At 33.7% G+C, this 20,625-nt stretch overlaps 1 protein-coding gene across 1 annotated transcript; it reads right to left on the minus strand.

The window, feature by feature from the left end:
• Nucleotides 1–2,860: 2,860 nt before the first annotated feature.
• Nucleotides 2,861–20,029, minus strand: LOC147063693 (alanyl-tRNA editing protein Aarsd1-B). Its single transcript, XM_085959862.1, has 8 exons — nucleotides 19,774–20,029; nucleotides 19,556–19,684; nucleotides 14,929–15,088; nucleotides 10,618–10,832; nucleotides 9,841–9,947; nucleotides 8,817–8,957; nucleotides 3,418–3,726; nucleotides 2,861–3,297 (listed from the first exon to the last, which is right to left on the minus strand). The coding sequence occupies exons 1-8, from the start codon at nucleotides 19,810–19,812 to the stop codon at nucleotides 3,165–3,167; spliced, it is 1,233 nt and encodes a 410-aa protein (XP_085815988.1). The 5' UTR covers nucleotides 19,813–20,029; the 3' UTR covers nucleotides 2,861–3,164.
• Between the last annotated feature and the right edge of the window lie 596 nt (nucleotides 20,030–20,625).

Here is a 20,625-nt window from a genome sequence, read left to right on the forward strand (position 1 = left end):
TTCTATTGATGTGATTGTAAAAAACTCTCGAAAGATTACAGAAACGGCATCAGTTATTCAAGTTATTAAATTAAATATTTTCAAGCTAATTTCTCTTATTTTAAGCATACCAACATTACTATACCGAACAGGTATTTTCTCAGATGAATTTACAACGCAAGAAACAGATGTTCTATTGAGTTGATACAATCGTAATTAAGTACTTGTTTAATTCAATATGATAATAGGTCCTCATATGCTGAATTTTACCAATACAATTAAGCAGCAGAAAGAAAATCTTCAGCCAGTAGGGAAATATATTGTTTAATATTGATAGTTAAAGGCCCACATGTAGCATGTATGTCAAAATGGAGATTTTATGGTATTTTCAGAGCATAAGCCTGGACATTCCTTAAACGTTGTAGATAATCTATTTATATAATTTTGAAGCCTTATTATCCTTTATATTTATTTTAAACATTTGATGACTGCATAAAGTATTTTTAATACACGTATTGTAAAAAACACATGCACAAGTTATGATACAATTAATCCAACAGAAGCAGTAGATCTGGCGAGGTAAACATGATTTACAATTTTATTCTAAATAACGAACACGCCGCAAGGTTCAAAAAAGGTAATTGATGCGGATAATAATTCAGGCAATTAACATGCAAGCCCACACCAAAACCATATTGGAAACAATATCTTTACAAAATTTGACTATTACATCATTCGAACAAATGTGATCTCAGACACAAGGTCAAATATTCGAATAAATACATTATTTAGTAGGACCTATTGTAAGTATGCATTTAAAACAATATCAATCGATACGTTATATTAAAAGAATAAAATATACCTACATGTAATATGCACATATATTCTTTTAACCCTACAACAAGCTATGAGGCCCAGTAATAGTTAAGTAGTGCAGTAGTAGAAGCGAAACGATCTCATATTATAATCAGGCAATGAGAAAACCACATGTGTCGCTAGATTTCATAATCAGCCAAGTCCATAATAGATGAATAGGAGAAAAACACCTTTTTGTTTTCTCAAATATAGTCACAAGGGTGAAAGTTTATATTATTTCGAGTATAGAATATTTAAAATTAATAAATCCCACATTTTGATAATGCAGAAATGTTAGAAAGCAGTAGTTCTTCAGCAATTCACAAAAAAGTAAAAAATACCTAAAGGCGGACTTGGCTGAATTTAAAATGTAGCGACACATATATATTGTGACCTCACCGGGAATTGAACTTAATTCAAAGTTAGTTGTTGATTTAGAGGCAGTTTTCATAACACCATATCTGTGTAATTAATTTATACATAAAGTTATAACCATTTTATTCTTAACATTGGATTACACTACAATGTTAAGAATAAAATGCTTTAGCTGCAATAGGATAAGTTCGTTGTTTACAATGAGTAGGGAGAGGGGAGGGTCATTATTCCTGTATTAAAACTGTTTACAAATTCATTTTAAAAGTAAAATACAATATGGATTTTTAAAAATGTCGCCATGTATATATCGAAAACATACAATACATATTTTCCTTATTATTATTTTATTTGATCGTTTGATAGAGATATGTTAGAAACAACATTTAAACCTCTGTACTGAAGTGTGAGAGACTGTTGTTTATGTGCCTGCAGCGTAATAATTGTGTAATACGGCTACACTGTTCGCCGTGGCCGTGGATGAGGTGGTGACTAATTGAAGGAATTTATTGGAAAATCGATAGCATTCTCCGTAAGGCTTACAGAGGATAGAGAAAGGTGATTCAGAATTTAGCAGTATCTATTTCAAAATTATTATGATCCCCAGTCATGAGAGGACGAGGGTCAAGATATTTTTATGAAGTGTTTTATCAGTAATTAATCTTTAACTGTGGAATATTAAAGTTGTGGAAATCGTGAACATGTTGTTCTACGTTCTGTTCTTCCAAAATTTAGTACCCTATTCATATATCTGATTTAATTTACATAACGTTCAAAACAGCAAACTAGAATTTATAATCGTGACATTCAACTTTTAAGTTGATTAACTAAACTTGGTTACATTGGGATTGGTTATTCTTGGGATACATTTATTCCTCAGTTATTAGTGTAAATAAAATACGATAATACTTTCATATCTTTAATCAAATAATTGTGAGTAAATTTATTCACATTTTTATATTTTGGTTAGGTTTATCCCAAAAGTTATTTAAGTTTTTATGAACTATCAAGCTATCTTGTATAAGAACTGAAATATGCAGCAACTGTCGGCCAGTGGCGAAGGGTGGAGGTAGGCTGTTAAAATCTGACATAAATAGTGCACACTAAACTTTGTCAGTCAAATGTATTTATATTCATTGAACTAAGACTACAATGTGTAGATAGTGTTAGCTTTCAAAATTCAATTAAACCCTGCCTAATCCAAGCCATAGTAGATAATAGTCAAAAAATATTTGTTTATCTAAAATTATGATATTGAACCATACATGATATTAGATATTTTATAGATAGAAGAATATTTTTTATCGATTATAGTTTTGTATAGGCAGGGCTAAATGATGAATATCAAATCGAGCTTCGATATTGGGACCATACCTAAAATAAAATTTGATATAAATAAAAAGGATTTCAAGTTATACACATTTATATTTTTATAAAAATCGATGTTTTTTAAAATAAATATAAAAAATATTAAAACGATGAATTGGTCAAAAATCTAAATGACGAAAAATTTAAAACTTAATAAACTAAATTTTAATAATAAATATGACCATAAAATATAATTCAATAATAAGATGTGACCCTGCAACGAATTCACATTTTTTTACAATTGTAAGTTTATCTTTAAATTAAAAAATAAATAAAAAATCTTTTTAAAGTTTTCAGATACATATTTATTAATTAATATGTAATATGAAATTGTAAATTATCAAAAAAAATTTCAAATTGCAAGCTTCGTATTTTTCCGCTAGATTCTCTGCTAGCATGCCTCTCCCCTTAAAGTTTAGTGTGAACTATTAATGTCGCATCTTAATAGCCTATATCCACCCTTCGCCACAGTTATTGGCTTACCTTTACTTGACCAGTTCGTAGAAATATAATTTCAGGACGCAGTTTCAATTAATACTTAGATATAAATATATTTAGCATTACTAATATGTAGATAAATACATAGGTAATTAAATTTCATTCAGCGACTGAAAATGTGCTTTGACTATTTCGTGACATTTTGAAATATCTGTTAAATTGTTGACTTTCGCTTGATACTTGTTCCCTTTCCCGGCGCCTTTGCCATCCAAGATTTTGCATATTCTGTAAAAAAATAATAAATATCTTTGAACCCGTTTTATGCCATGGCACGCGCCAGCTGATTTGTAAGTCAAAAGGAATACAATGAATAGAAATGGTGGAAAAATTCACCAGAATACTTACTCAGGTGCTAGTTTCTGAATATGCTTCTCATCGCCTTCCATCAACATACTGCCTCCTTGTTTGCCATCACCGATTGTCAGGAAGATGAAAATTTTGAGGCCTTCAAGACCACGACAGATCTGTCTCATATAATCCGAGTCACCGTCTTTGCGGTGCAGACAAACAAAGGATGGTAGGGGATCTTGAACTTTAATGTTATCCGTTTCAAGAGCAGCCAAATCTGTCAGGGCATTTTTAAGAGTTTTGTTTGCAATTTTAAGAGCTTTTTGAAGTTTATCGACAAGCTCTATGTGCTTTCCTGGTTCATTCCTAGAAATAAATTAGACCATAGATTTTAATTGTTTTGAAATTTACAAGATCACATCTCACCCATGTGTCAGGCTAGAAGGATTAATCGCAAAAGAATAAATCCACTAATTCCAACTATGAATACTGTAAAGTAGGGGGCGGCAAACTGGGGGCCGCATGTGGCCCGCCGGGTATTTTTTTGCGGCCCGATATCATTAATTGTACTTCTGATAACGAATAACTTTTTTATATATTTTTAAAAAAATATTAACAATAGATTAAAATTTGTTTAGCAATAGTACGCGATCCATTTTCAATAGATATTGATAGTATACCGACAGAGCTACAACTTGAGATTATTGATCTGCAGTGTGATACTGATTTAAGAGAATTACATCGTCGTGAAGGAATCTCCAAATTTTACAATGCCCTTAATTCAGACAAATTCAACCAACGTAAAGATTATGCAAGAAAAATGTTCGTTATTTTTGGATCAATATGTGAACAAACATTTTCGATCATGAACCTCAATAAAAATTCTTTACGATCAAATATCTCCGATGCCCATTTACAAGCAGTTTTGAGAATACCAACTACAAAATTAACACCTGAATTTAAAAAATTGTTAAAAAATGTACAACAGTTTCATTCTTCTCATTGATCTTTATGTAATGTTTATTTTTCATGATAATAAATAGCGTATATCTAAAAATGGTATTTTACTTGCGGCCCGCCGCTCATTTTGAATTCTTGAATTTGGCCCTCCAGCCAAAAAGTTTGCCACCCCCTGCTGTAAAGGGTTCACATTTAATTTTGAAATGTGACTATTTTCAGAAACAGGTGAGTATTTGGCAATATTCGACTTAGGTGGGTGAGTGGGGTGTGAAGAAATTAGTCAAATCAATTATTTGTCTTAGTAGTTTTCAGCTATCTGTCGATCCTGCTCGCCACACCCACACTATAACGTATCTTACCGCCCAGGCAAGCACACAAAAAAATGGGTTCCATTTTGAAAAATTATCCATAATATTATTTTATTGATTTATAAGGCGGCAGAACGGGGCGTGGTGAACAAAATCTAGCAGGTGCCACTGACTTCCATTGAGTCTGGCGATAAACTCGTGACTTATTGAGATATCCAGGGTTCCAGCGGCTAGCTCAGGTGTCCATCAAACCCCGGATTCACAAAAAAAGAAATTTTAAATTGAGAAATTAAATGAAACCACGTCTGTCTCGTGCATAACTTGGTATTATCTTATATTTTAAATTTTCTTTACAGGTTTATATATTTTGTTTTTACAATAAGTTTCGCAGGTCCGTACATGTTGGAAAAGGGACGCTTACTCACTTTTTTTTTCTCTTTTTAACCCTCCTCCCGCTAACGGCATCTAGAAATGCCCATGATAGTTAAACCGTTCACCGCTAAGGGCATCCAGAAGTGCCCATAAGTTTCTACCTCCGTATTTTCGTAATTCGGCGAGTAATACAGTCGAAATTTGTTTGAAAAACTAGCTGGGTTATTCCTTTACTGACATCTGTGACTTTTTTTCAATAAGACTTTTTAGATAATTCGAAATTAAGCAAAGACACATACCCTGTCGATATTGGAGTAAAACAGATTTCCAATGATTGGTTTCAAAATTTACCGCTAGTTGCTTTGCGCAATTTGCGCCGGCGCGAATTGATGTTAATGATCTCATACATGAAATCGGCTAGTGCGGTGATAATTTTCAACAGTCGATTGCTTTCGTGTTGTGATTGATACATTTCAAAGTTTTTTACGGTTTTCTATAAAATTATTATTGATGCGCCATTCTGTTAATAATTAATTATGTGCGTTAATTCTTTAAATGAAAAGTGATTTTATGAATTAAATCAGTGGTTGTAAAGTGAAAACGAAATTATTAACACATAAATAATTTAAAATTCCTATAATAAATCTTTTGTACTGTATGGAAATACATACGAAAAATTGAGAATAAGTAAATAATAATCTGTAAAATATTTAAATTTAAATTAAAAAATGTAGAATAGATTTTCAAAATTCACGGCCACTCATTTTTATTTCAAGGAAAGTGATGATTAAAATTCTTTTCATTTTAGTCGAATAAAGAACTAAGATTAAAATTTAATATTATTGTGTAGTGAATTAAAACTTTAAATTTCCTCAAAACTGTTAAGTTATAATAGCATATTTAGTGTTTAAATAAAAATGTCTATCCCTGATGTTGAATGTTTGGATTCGGACTATGAGATGGAAAGTGATAATGAAGAAGCTGCGCTAGTAGAACATCCCGACGATGTTGACGAGCCTTCCAATATAGGCAGTGATGAAGGAGTGGCTGAACCGTCTACCAGTGCAGCACCAGACAGTTTACTCCAATCGTGGACTGCGGGTCCCTTCGTGCCGATCACATACGATTTTGATAGTTTCAACTCAGGCGTTAACCCTAGTGTACAGCTCAATGAAAATTCCACAGAAATGGAATTTTTTCGTCATTTTCTTAACAAAACAATAATGAATACCATAGTTAACCATACAAATAATTACCACAACCATATGCTCAACACACAAGCCCACACTCCGAATGCAAGGATCCATGCCTGGTATGATACATGCCCAGAAGAGATGTATGTTTTTTTATGCTGTATCAATGTTGATGACAAGAAATCGCCATCTCACAATTGAAGAACATTGGAGTGCTGATCCATTATTAAATTCTAAAATATTTGGCCAAACTATGATAAGAGATCGGTATGAGTTGATTCTACAAATGCTACATTACTCTGATACCCAAATCCCTACTGGAGATCGTCTTTATAAAGTGCGCTCACTTCTTGACCACTGCAGAAAAATATTCAAAGAAACAATGCTACCAAACGAAAATCTCTGCATCGACGAAAGTATCATTGTTTTTAAAGGGAGATTAATATTCAAACAATTTATACCGTCAAAAAGACATAGGTTTGGAATCAAATTATTTGTGATTTGTGATGTGGAAACCGGTTATATTTTAGACTTTATTATTTATTGTGGTGTAGAAACCGAAATAAGTGATAGTGAACTTTTGGGAATATCTGGGGCTGTTGTCACCACTTTGATGAAGGATTATTTTGGTAAAGGGCATAAACTATTTTGTGATAATTGGTACAGCAGCCCAGAATTATTTCAGTTTCTACATAAAAAAAAGACAAATGCTTGCGGCACGGTACGTAAAACACGAAAGTCAATGCCAAAATTTGATAAACTGAAGAAAGGACAAGTAAAATCTCTTAACCGTGGCCCATTGCTCGTGTTAAAATGACATGATAGGCGGGAAGTGCATATGATCAGTACCATGCACGATGACTCCATGGTACCGACAGATAAAATTAATAGGGCCACAGGACAACCCATTATAAAACCACAATGCGTTGTGGATTATAATAAAAATATGGGCACGGTAGACAAAGCTGACATGATGTTGAGCAGCCTCTCGTGTATGCGAAAGAGTCTTAAGTGGTATAAAAAGGTTGGATTCCACATCATAGATTTATTTTTATTAAATAGTAGCATACTTTACAAAGTTATCACCGGTAAAAAAATTAGTTTAGCTGAATTTCAATTAAACGTAATCCGGCAATTAATCGAAACATATGGCAGTGCCTCAAGACCATCGACATCACAAACTACTCGTGTAGTTAATAACCCAAAAAGAATTTTAAAAACAGAACTCCTAAGACATTTACCCCGTAAAATTCCTCCAACAGTAAATAAAACAAAACCATATCGAAGATGTCGTGTGTGTATTGCTTCAACTACTAAAGATAAAAAAAGAAAAATGACGAACATTATGTGTGAAGCATGTGATGTCGCTTTATGCTCTGTGCCCTGTTTTTATGACTACCATGACAAAATCAATTTTTGAAATATAGTTAAGCCATAAACATTAATTAGGTGTGACTGAAATATGAGACCAAGTTGTAAGGAAATAATATAACAATAACGATTGTGTGCGTTCTGTGTTGGTGTTAAAAAACGTGTGAACATTAATCATCGGCGCAAGTGTCTACCACTTATCCGGTATCATAGAGGCCACTTCACTCTGCGGTATGTACTCCAAGCGTGCTTTATTATGTATGACAGAATTTCTTAAAGCTCTGTTGCTTAATTTACGATCTTTTTGTTTATTTTCACATGCTGTAAAATTAAAAGGAATGTTTTATTATAGCTAGAGCCACTCAGTGGATTTTTAGGTACATTTTTAATGACGTTTCGGTATGATTTATGAATCGTAAAAATCGCAGCGCGCCCGAACAAGTACATGAGCGAAATTATGTCGCGATAAAAAGGTTAAATTCCCCGTACCCACGCCGACCAGCAAAAAGGACTCTCGTGATTGGCCAAATTTTATCGTGTGATCTTTTTGATTTGACGAATCACGAGGACCACCTCGGCGCAGGCGCGCGGAGATTTTAACGTTGCCGGCAAAATTTATTAGATATAAATACTTATATTTTATACATTATATTTAGTCTTAAAATTATCTCTTTCATCCATCATCATTTATACTTTTTAAATCAAATTAAATTTATCTTAATTACACCTCCGCCCAGTATATGATTTTCACACACCGGACGAAGGCCTTTACTTATGAATAAATAAAAAAATTACGTAGTTGAGCAAGGAATCAGATTAGATGTTTTATGAAGCCGTTTCTAGAGGTCAGGGTTACGTTTCGACTTATGACTACTAAATGATTATTTTACACCGGGAGAAGCCCGCCTGTAACAGGGGTGTATCATTATTTTATGAGTGCTACTGGTCTTCAAGTGTCCACAGACCTTGCGTGTCATAGAATGCCGAGAGAAGTAGGACCAAACTGTTGAGAAGGCTGTTTGACAATCAAATCATCCGGGTCACGATACTCAATCATGAGAAGAAGAAGGTGAAGGACAACTAATATGCCATTTACCTAAATAATTTGTATTTTTCCAATTTTGGGGAGGTCTGGTCCGAAAACCCCAAACGTGTGTGCCGCGTCTGTTACCGCCTATTTCGATAAGCATATAAGTGCCAGGACTAATATAAGTAGTTCGTGATGAATTATTATTATAAAAATTCAACTTACTTCAATAGTGTTGTGAGACCCTGTTCTCTTTGTATGGAAGTTTGAAGACTGGAAACAACTCTAGATCCAACTAAAAAGTGTAAATTTATTTTGTCTTTCTTCCCAGATTCAGATTTAATGAGTTTTATTACTTGGAGCTGACTGTAAGTAACAAAAATTAAAATTTTAGTTTCAAATATAACATTACAATACACATATAATTGAAGGAAAATTTTTATTTTGTTACTGGCAATATAAATGTAATAGATTACCAAAAAAAAATCCTTCGATAAATTTTCAAATTAAGAATGACAGCAAGGCCTGAACAAAAACGATGCATGAGTGCGAGTGAGAAAGTATTCGGCACGCTTATAATCTCTGCGACACGCGCTAGAGTAAGATAAAAGGTCTACATATTTTTGAGTCAGTTTCCAAAAGTATCGCTGGCAAATCGTGGTGAATCGCTTCACGTAGCATCGATAATCTGCGAGTTCGTGTTGCTAAATTTGCCATTTTTTGTGTTAAACATAAAGTCAGTGGTATATATTTTTAGTTAATTAAGTAGGAAAGGTGGTTCTGCGTGTTGTATTAAAATATGATAGCCGTACTGATAAGCAAGAAGATGGTATTACGTTTCATAGGTAAGTTGATACATGTTCGTGACAATTTATTTGTATATTATTATTTATTTTAATATCAGTGACCTAGTTTTTCTTTAAAATAACTTAAATTACGGATATCTTTACCTAATGGTTGCATTTTGACCCCTTAAAAATACTATATAACGTAAAAAAATAGAAAATTATATTTTAATTCTGAGCGTCTAGTGCGAGCACTAGCGAAATGGTCTATGGTCTCAAACATTTGTAGGCGAATGCGTTCGTTCGCCCACAAACCAAACGCACGGCACGTAGCTTCATTTAGCAATGCAACGGATGGCGTCTAGATGTATCTATAGTCTATGAATGACAGCATTTAAATACCTATATTTTTACTCTCTTCTTCATTGTCAAGTATTAATACAATAATATGATGTATAAAATACCTTAAATTAGTAACATGTGTACCACAGCATAGGTTTTTATCGACACCATCAATGGATATAATTCGAACTGGCCCAGAGACATCGTCAGGTAATCCTCTGGTGTGTGCCTGTTATAAAGAATAAAAATACAATATTTTAAACTGATTACAGTCAAACTTGGTTATTACGATCACAGAAATAGCAAGATCTCAGATGTAATGATGAAACATTCGATGACATTTTTGTTTATGATTTTCCATACATTTATTCACTTTTATAACGAGCTACTTCTCGGGTATACCGAGTAAAACTGTTAACTAGACTAAGATAACTAGACCGATGCCGCCGGGATCGGATTACGTTTATGACACTAGTTAAGTGTCTAATGGTGTTTTCGCCGTCAACATTGAAAAAGTATCCACGCATATGGTAGAAATTGCATGTAAAAAATCCAAGCTTTGTGAAGTTAGTAGGTACCTACCAGCGGCGGCAGCTCAGCCCTTCATTACAATAAACAACTTCTTTTGTAGTTTATGAATACCATGCTTGTTTCGGGGATTTTTACGATGGTTTTCTGATTTTTTATGTTCTATGCTTAAATAGAACGTGGTGCGAAAAATGTTATATAACGAGTAATACTTATAACGAGCAAATTCAGTCGGTCCCATTTTCCTCGTAATAACCAAGTTCGACTGTATTAATAAATGGCAACATAATTTAAATTTTTATAATTGGAACTGTGTTTGGATCAGTTCTTGTCTATTACCATAAAATTAAATAGTATGTTGATTTACTTACAGCATCCAGGCATGGGTTGTCTCTGTCGCACACTATTATCGAAACAGGTATGGCATCTCTAATCAAATTATTACATGTCTCTTCAACTTTATTAATAATGTTTAAGTCCAATGTCTTGCAATCCAGTTCAACATAAGATTCTTCTTCTCCTAGCCACCAGGAAGTTGTAACAACGTTGTGATCTCGCTCTAAAATTGCTGACAAGAGATGCTGACCTGAAATAAGGAAAGAAAATTAAGTTAAATGATAATAAACTTCTATGGCATATCAATAATTAGAAATTACGCTTCCTATAAACAAAGTGCGACTCGCATTGGTTGACAGGGGAACAGCATAGTTGCGCAGGAATGAAGTAATCACTAACAGCGCTCAAAACTTGAGGCGGTTAGTTTGCTGATTGATTGCCATGCCAAGCAAATACACTTATAATTAAACTGTCAAATAATATGTACCCCCATGTATTTGAAGCTGTCGACAATATCAAAGGTTTTCCTGTTGCTAATCAGGGTTAAATCTGGATCAGGACAGCTGCTATTGCACTACACGTTGGTTATCACATTTGAAAATCAATGGGAATTGAATGGGCTGAATTGTCATGCAGCCTGCCAATTTTTCCTTGAATACCCTCAAGAATATTGAGTTGTTGAATAGAACAGCATATTCCAGGTCGCACAGCTTCACCGTGGGGCAATGCTCCCTGTAAGGTGTGCACGTGTGAGGCGTGGTCCAGATTAGGGTAACAATTTTGTTTTACGACCCAGGAAACAAAAATCTATCCAAAATAAACCTTTTTCCCAGTTCTTACCTCTTCCAACCAAAAAATTTTTGCAAAGGTTATTAATTGTACATTTGTAAATTATCGTACAAAGTTTTCTTTATATTTGAAAATGTGTCCCGACTCAATTTTGGGACATGACATGACCCATAGTTAAAATCTCCTACTTCAATCCTTATTGTAAATTTCCATCATATCGTCTCTGTTCTGGCAGAACACACTAACTGGAGAATACTAGTTTTGAGTAATTTGACTTTGAAGTTGTTAAAATGTTTGAAATGGTCTATCATGTGAGTTTATTAAGTAATCGTAAAAAGGATGACTTTAAAATAAAGACTTTATTTATTAAGAAGCTTTCCAGGCAGTAAAGTTTGAAATAAAGAACATTTTGGTATAACTAACTCAATATGACATTTTTTCGAATTAGTGTCTTTTGCCAGAACAGAGACGATATGAAAACTTTCTCTAAATATGACAAAAAATACCAAATATTTTGTAGAATAATAGATACGATCATATTATTAGTGGTATATAGTAGAATCTCACTAATCTTGCTCTACATAAAACCTAATGCAGCCGTATTGCTGGGGTTTATGGAAAACTATAAAATAAAAATATATGCAAATCGCACCCGGGGAATAATAGTGGCACAAGTCGAAAAACCTGTTTTTCAGGAGAGCAGTTTGAATATTTTATGTTTGTGTGTTAAATCGGTTTATTATAAATTTCAAAATATTTTTGCATCAAAATGTGGGAACTAGGTATTTGATTAGATTACAAATCTGAATTTTTTAAATTTTTTATATTTTAAGGGTATATAAGACAAAATTCGAGGTTGTGCCATTGTTATTGCCAAAATATTTTCAAAATTTTATCTTGTGCCTCTGAACAATATAATTATGAAACATGATATTGTTAAAATATAATGTAAATAAAATCCAATTTGTAAACATTTTTATTTAAACCAAATAACTATAAACAAAATAAAAATAAACCTTTTTTCTTATTACAAAGTTGCTTAAGACACGCTTATAAATTAAAAATTGTCAATGAAAATTATTATTGAAACAAGTAGGTAAGTCATCAGCATAATTTCAAAATAGCTGGAGAAACATTTTAATTATAAGAAACAATAGTTTATACTAATAAACCACAACATTGAAAAAAATATAGAATAAAGTTAATAATACGAGGGTGGGTCAATAATTCTTTAGAAAAAAGCATTAAAACAGGTTTTATTTTTGTATTTTTTTTTTATTTCTCAACATAATCTCCTTGGAGCTCAATACACTTGGTTAGACGTTTCTCAATTTTTTTTAAACCGTCAGAAAAATAAGTTTTCGGAAGGTCCTCAAAATAAGCATTTGTCCGATCGATGACTTCTTCATTTGAAAAAAAACGTTGTCCACTTAGCCATTTTTTTAAGTTTGGGAAAAGGAAAAAGTCACTGGGGGCTAAATCTGGCGAATACGGTGGGTGGTCGACCAATTCGAACTTCAATTCTTCAATTTTAGCCATTGATCGTAAACATGTGTGAACACGGTCATTGTCCTGATGAAAGAGGATTTTTTTCCTGTTTAAATGAGGCCGTTTTTCTTCAATTTTGTTTTTTAGCTGGTCCAATAAAGATGCATAATAATCCCCTGTTATTGTTTTTCCTTTTTCCAAATAGTCAACGAAAATAATTTCACGTGCATCCCAAAATACAGTAGCCATAACCTTACCAGCTGATTTTACGGTTTTCGCCTTCTTTGGACATGGTTTGCCTTCGCAATCCACTGCTTTGACTGTTCTTTCGTCTCGGGAGTATAGTGGTGTATCCATGTTTCATCTACAGTCCCAAAGCGACGAAAAAATTCATCCGGATTGCGTTGCATGAGCGACAACAGGGCTTTAGAGGCCACCACCCTACTGCGTTTATTGTCGACTGTGAGCAAACGCGGCACCCATCTTGCAGAAATATTTTTCATGCCCAATTTGTCATGTAAAATAGAAATGACGCTACCTTTTGAGATCCCTGTAACCTCAATTATCTCACTCAACTTTAATCTTCGGTCACTTAACACCATATCGTGGATTTTATTGATCATTTCTGGTGTAGTCACCTCTACAGGACGTCCTGAGCGTGGTTCATCCTTTGTTGATGTACGACCACGTTTAAATTCATTTAACCAGTTATAAATAGTTGCAAGTGAAGGAGCAGATATGCCGTGAACTAAATCCAACTCATTTTTTATTTCCTTTGCTGTTAACCCTTTTATATTAAAATGTTTAATAACAACTCTAAACTCAATTTTCTCCATTTTCCATTTTTCCATTTTCCACAAGCAAATTTTTTTTTTAAATGTACGAGAAACACACAACAACCCGACCAATCTGATTGAAACTTCGCAGCATACTGAATCGGTAGTGCCGCTGCATGAAAACAAACCGCTTGCAGTACTAGTCGCGCCACCTGTCGGCTTTTCTAAGGACTTATTGACCCACCCTCGTACATAAACAAAATAACGAGGAAATCAATTATCATCAAGAATATTATCAACCCTATCAGCATCGGTAGTAGTGGAAGCCTTCAATTTTTTGTAAAACTGATGATAGTGACTTGGAATGAGTTGTGCTTCAAATAAAGACCATAGATTTTAAAAGACATTCGCAAGAATAGAGGCACAACTTTATATAAGCGTGAAGTTGGCACACTTGCGTCATCTGGTTTTCAATTTTATCCGCAATAACAATGGCACAATAATTATTGTGCCACTATTTCTGCTTGAATTTAAGTAAAATTTTATAATATAATAATGATAAAATTGCTTTTAAGGTCACCATTATATTTTTAAGAATTATGCCGCTGTTTGTGCGGATAGAAATGATAGCTAGGAACATTTCTGCATACTTAAGGCCGTGCATTAGTTGAGGCACGGTCTAAAAAGATCGTTGCTAGGCGATGCGCGGATTGCGGGTGAAAATGACGCCTGTCAAACGAAATATTATTTGTCATATAAATCCAACATACGTCCATTTTATGTTCTGTTTATTGTTCTATTAGTAACAATAATAATATATTCATTGACATGTTTTCTTTTTAAAGTAAATGTGTAACGTTTTTAGTCATCTTTACACGATTTTAGAATTAATTGGCCCGTCGCCATCACGCAGCAAAGTGACGTGTATCTGGCTCCACATTCTCTCACTGAATGCGAGCGAGTCCAAAATTTCGTCGCGCCTACAGTTAAAAATTATTTGGCGTTTCACTGATGCGTCACCTTAACTCAAAAATGACAAAATTGGTACACTGCGATTTTATTTAACATAATATAATTATATATTTTTTAAATCAGTTTTATGGGTAATAGTAAAACATAATGTTAACCAAAATAATCTGTTATATACGATTATTTTCTAACACTTAAGCCTCACCCTTGATGGTACCAGATTAGTGAGATTCTACCGCACTTATTTATCATAATATTGATATGAAAATAACTCTATCAAGTAAAATGAATGTTATTTCAATAAAAAAAATATCCATTGCTGACCGCTATGTTGCTGCATGTGATCGAACCGTCGCGGCCAGTCTACTTTCTGATGAATCTCAGATCCCTCCACGAGTTCCTCTGTCAGGAAATGAAGAGCATCTCCACCATTGCGAGTTACTCGAAGCACCTGCTTGTCACCCATCCATCCAAAGTCACATGGCTATAAAAAGTTTGCAGTTATTGTTAATTCTGCGATAATTAAGTCATTTATATTGACAGCTGTTTCGGCCAATTAACCCATCCTCAGAATGATACAAAGATAACTAGGTAATCCTAAAAATTCAATCAGTGAATGTTAATAATACGCAAATCATGTCAGAAAGAGAGGGTGTTTTCGTTAAACCTATCCATTAGCATAGTTTTTATTTATTTTATATATTTAATCTTATTAATATTTATTACGCTTTAAATATTTACTTCATGAAATATCCTCGATTACAAAACCAGTTCAGTAAATATGCCGCAGATGCCCGAATGAGATTTTATAATTGTTTTTTAGACCAAATCAAACCTAACATAACCTAACCAAACCTTACCTACCCCAACCTAATATAACCTAATATATTCTTAATTTGTGATAATGATGTAATATCAAAATGTATGAAAATTCAAATTTTAAATTAACAATTATTGGATTGGAAAGCATCTGCGCCGACAGAAAAGGGTATTTATATAATTAATTGTCTTGACTTCAAGGTTTCGAGATGTGGCTGTATAGACGCATCCTCAAAATTCCTTGGACTGACCGGGTGACAAATGTTGAAGTTCTCAATCGAATGGGGAAGGACCGAGAAGTTCTACGTAGTATTAAAACCAGGAAACTACAATACCTCGTGAGATACCCGGGGTTCCAGCAGCTAGCTCAGGTGTCCATCGAACCCCGGATTCACAAAAAAAGATATTTTAAATTGAGGAGAAATTAAATGAAACCACGTCTGTCTCGTGCGTAACTTGGTATTCTCTTATATTTTACATTTTCTTTACACGTTTATATATTTTGTTTTAACAATAAGTTTCGCAGGTCCGTACATGTTGGAAAAGGGACGCTTCTAAGTCTTTTTTCCTTTTCAAATTTCGCGTACCCACGCCGTCCAGCAAAAAGGACTCTCGTGATTGGCCAAATTTTATCACGTGATGTTTTTGATTTGACGAATCACGAGGACCACCCCGGCGCAGGCGCGTGGAAATTTGAACGTTGCCGGCAAGCGCGGCAAAAATTATTATATATGAATACTTATATTTAGTCTTAAAATTATCTCTTTCATCCATCATCATTTATACTTTTTAAATCAAATTAAATTTATCTTAATTACACCTCCGCCATGTGTATGATTTTCACACACCGGACGAAGGCCTTTACTTATGAATAATAAAAAAAAATTACGTAGTTGAGCAAGGAATCAGATTAGATGTTTTATGAAGCCGTTTCTAGAGGTCAGGGTTACGTTTCGACTTATGACTACTAAATGATTATTTTACATCGAGAGAAGCCCGCCTGTAACAGGGGTGTATCACTCGGCCACATTATGAGAGGACAAAAATACAGCATTCCCCAACTTGTCATTCAAGGAAAGATCAATGGGAAGCGTAGCAGAGGACGGCGCCGCATTTCGTGGCTTAACAACCTCCGCGATTGGTACGAGTGCAGCTCCACCAAACTGTTACGGGTAGCAGACGACAAAGATAAGATCGCCTTGATGGTGGCCGACATCCGCTAGGGGGTGGCACAATAAGAAGAAGACATGAAATAAACTGTTTTCGTTAAAAAAAATTATAAAAGCTCATGCGGGCATCTGTAGCAGAATTACCACCAGTTTTAATAGATAACTATTAAACAGGTCGACATCTACATTTTTATTTAAATTCTGTTAACACACTATGGAAACCCATATACCTACTCTACGTAAGGATGAAAATGGTAATTCACTTTATTTAATTTTTACTTTACCCATGTCGGCTATGAACCATATAGGTCACCCTTGTAGTAGTGCTACAGAGTGAGGGAATATCGACCACGACAAATGAATCTGTAAGGGCGTACCATAAGAGAGCAAAGTGTCACACTCTCAAATAAAATCCCAAATACATGTTCTAACGTAATGAAGAGCCTGTTCGTAATTACTAATTACGTATGTCACAACAGACTTACGTAATTCTTGTGTCTTGTCATGTTACATTTCATGTGACATGTCTACATCTTAAACGCAAACTTAAATAAATATCGTAAATTAATTAACAAATAAATTTGGCACAACCTTGTTGACATTGTGTGTCAAGCCTGCACCTTAAAACAATAAACCGTTATAAATCAACCAATAAAAAGTCTTCCCGCTTTTTTAAAGCATGACACAATAATCTGTCACAAGGGGAAGGGAAAATAACAAACAAACTTATTCCCGGCCGCAAAATATCAAGCACTCCGAGATTAGTATCGATGCAGTACGGACGTGACCCGGTCAACGTATAGTAACAGTTCAACGCCATTTAAAGATGCTTCCCTTCAGACGGGAATTATCTTTAACAACAGTTCCAGCCAAGTTGTAATAACAGCCATCATTTAAAATAAAGTTAAGTACAATCAAACCATTTAAATACTCTATGACCCGTACCAAACGAATACACCTCGAATTTGTATTAAATTTCTATTTTTTTTGTATCAATTCTAAATTTCAATGTTGTACGCTTGTTGTACGTAATTGTGTTGTGTGTAATTAAATAACTCTTTTAACAAACTATGCTATGTTCTTATTTTTACCATTGTTTATTTAACTTGTAAAACACACACTTTCAAGGCGCCCAAATTAATAATTTCATATTTCAAACGAGGTTATTGATGACAGTAAATATAACAGTCTGTGACGCGATCATACCGGATTTACTGTAAAATTTTGTGGAAACACCGATTTTTAAAATGCGAAAGCTGAGACCCTTCACTTATGGTTAGATGCCACAGAACCACACGTACCATGTGTTCATCGAACAATAGTAAATAAGAAATAAAAGCAAAGCATCAACAGCTCATCTTCATTTGCATTTTACTTATAAACAATGCTACTTATACAATGAATATCTATTTTTGCACAATTCAGCTGTACACTCGGGATCACTATGAATCGTTGTAATACAAGAAAATGAAGAGTGTATTAATCTCTTTTATATTGTCCGGTACATTTTTAAATCTCTTTATGTCAGATAATCGGATAATATTTAATCATTCGCCGTTATCCATACTAATATCCCTTCTAGTTCTTCTTCTTCCGACCATGTCCGATCCTAATAGGATCATATGGGCCTACACAAAGTGGAGGTTTGTATTAACATATTTTTTTTACGAGAAATGGACGTCAGCCACTTGCTCAACCTATTAGGTCCATACTCTGACTCATACACAAATTGAAAAGCAATATGTGTCTTGTCAACTTGTCTGATCCAGGGTTCGAACCTGGGACCCACAACGTTATAGGCCGACGTTTAAACCGCGCGGCCATCGTGGGTGAAGTCTGATTTTTAAACATAATGGAGGGCAACACTGATGTGATCAAAAAAAAGAATAGTGTTGTTAAAAGGTTCGTATCTTTCATCCTGAACGAAACAAATCAAACTAAACCATAGATAATATACGTACAAATTGTATGAGTAGAAAGTAGACCGGAAATGGTTTGAGATTTGACGTTTGGTTCAGTGTATCATTGAAAATCACACCTTTCTCGGACCATCAGAAATAGTTTGACATGAAACGTAAACCAATTCGGATGATCCATAGACTAATGACGATCTGTCAAAGTGATGATAGGCATTATTCAGCATTTATATATCGTGAGATGTTCATATTAATATTTTAGACCATAGGAGTTCACTTGAATGATGTATATTATAGATTAATAATCAATCCCTATTATTCATAACTAACCATACACGAACAAGAAGCCGCTTTTGGTCTTTTTATCCCAAAATCCAGCCATATTTTCTACGTAAAGAGTTTGATTTAATATCATTACGTACTTATAATTATCATGTCAGACCAAGAATTTATTTTCATTTTATTTACGTATATTTTGTAACGGAGATTCTAAACTTCAAACTGTCTTAAATCAACCCGGAATGATCAGGTTTTATATTATTAGGAATTTAACGAATTTTATCAATTTAATATGTTCGATTGTCGTCTAAGTCACAATATTATACTGTCGACATGAATACAATCTAACAAGTGGGCAATTATGAAAAGCTTTAGGCAAAAGTAATTTTTAAAAACTTTTGTCATACCTACCTATAAATCTTATAAATGAACTATAAATGGCTATCTATTCATGAAGCATTATTTATATTTTGTACATTTAAAATAAATGAATACAACAGTTTGTTAAATTTGTGTTATTGTAGACGACGGTAGGTTAGAATTTCATAACAAGTTGACGTTTCAATAAATGTGTTTCTGTTTTAGAGACTAATATGTTATTGAATTATTTTTAAATACTGGCAACACTAATTAGTCGTCAGAAAAGCGTTCCCGTGGACATTCTGCCAAACGGCCCAAATCCAATGAATCAAACAGTTCCATTTGATTAGTTTTATTCGGGTTGAATGAAACGAACCTATTGTTTAAATAAAATTAAGAGAAACATACCTGGCCTCCGCCTTCGGGAAAAAGGATAGTATTTTCAAGAATAACGTCAAATCCTTGCAATTTTGTTTTCTTTCCATTAATGAGTGTTGTATATTCAGCTTTCTTGCACGATTTAACTGTGCTTGTATACTGTAATAACAAACGGACAAAGTAAATAAAATATTTGGAATAAAAACACATACTTTATAATTCATTGTAAATAGTAATATTCTAAATACCTCTCGTAGAAAACTATCTTCTTGGCACTTGAACACCATTATTAACTGTAATAATTTTAATAATAATAAAGCAGATAACACTAAAATGTATGGTTTATTTTTCTATATTTCCGCCCAATTAGAATGAAGATTATTGACAAATAATTATATTAATCACTACATAAGTTCTCCAATATTAATTACTATTTTGTATAGGTTAATTTCTTTGACAGTATTGACACATTGACGTTAGGCGCCGTAGACCATAGACTAGACTAATATCACTAATATACTTCCATAGACCAATATGGCACTGCCAGAAATTACTAAAAAACACTTTCCCTATACCTTTTAAATAGGATGAAAAATTAAATTTAAAAAATAATGTCATCCAGTTAATTAAATATTTACCTTGATAAATAGGTAGAGCCTGATAATGAAAGGAGTTTTACCTACCAATAAAACTCTTATTATTCATGTTGACTTTGAAGTCCTTCAGATAGGGTTTGCTCTTTCTTCTTCGCGTGAGGTTATATTCTACTAATTTATTTTCCTTTTTCTTGTCGTTGGTCATTCTTCCCTTTTTATTAACAGGTCATACCCGCGCGTCCCTTTTATATGTAGGGAGTTTGGGACTCCTTTGTCTTCATTATGATATGGGTCAAGAAACCAGGTAGAAGTTACCTAGACTTCAAAGTCAACATGAATAATAAGAATTTTATTGCTAGGTAAAACTCCTTTCATTATTCGAATTTGACTTTGAAGTCCTTGAGATATCTGTTTGTTATCACCTGGTGTTGGGTATGCCAAATTCCTGTATGTGACAATGATTCATTGACGAAGTATAGACCATCGTGACGTTCAATGTATAGG

Source organism: Rhyacophila brunnea, unplaced genomic scaffold, assembly GCF_057557595.1.
Source record: "Rhyacophila brunnea isolate RB1 unplaced genomic scaffold, BYU_Rbru_1.0 scaffold_9, whole genome shotgun sequence".
NCBI lineage: Eukaryota > Metazoa > Arthropoda > Insecta > Trichoptera > Rhyacophilidae > Rhyacophila > Rhyacophila brunnea.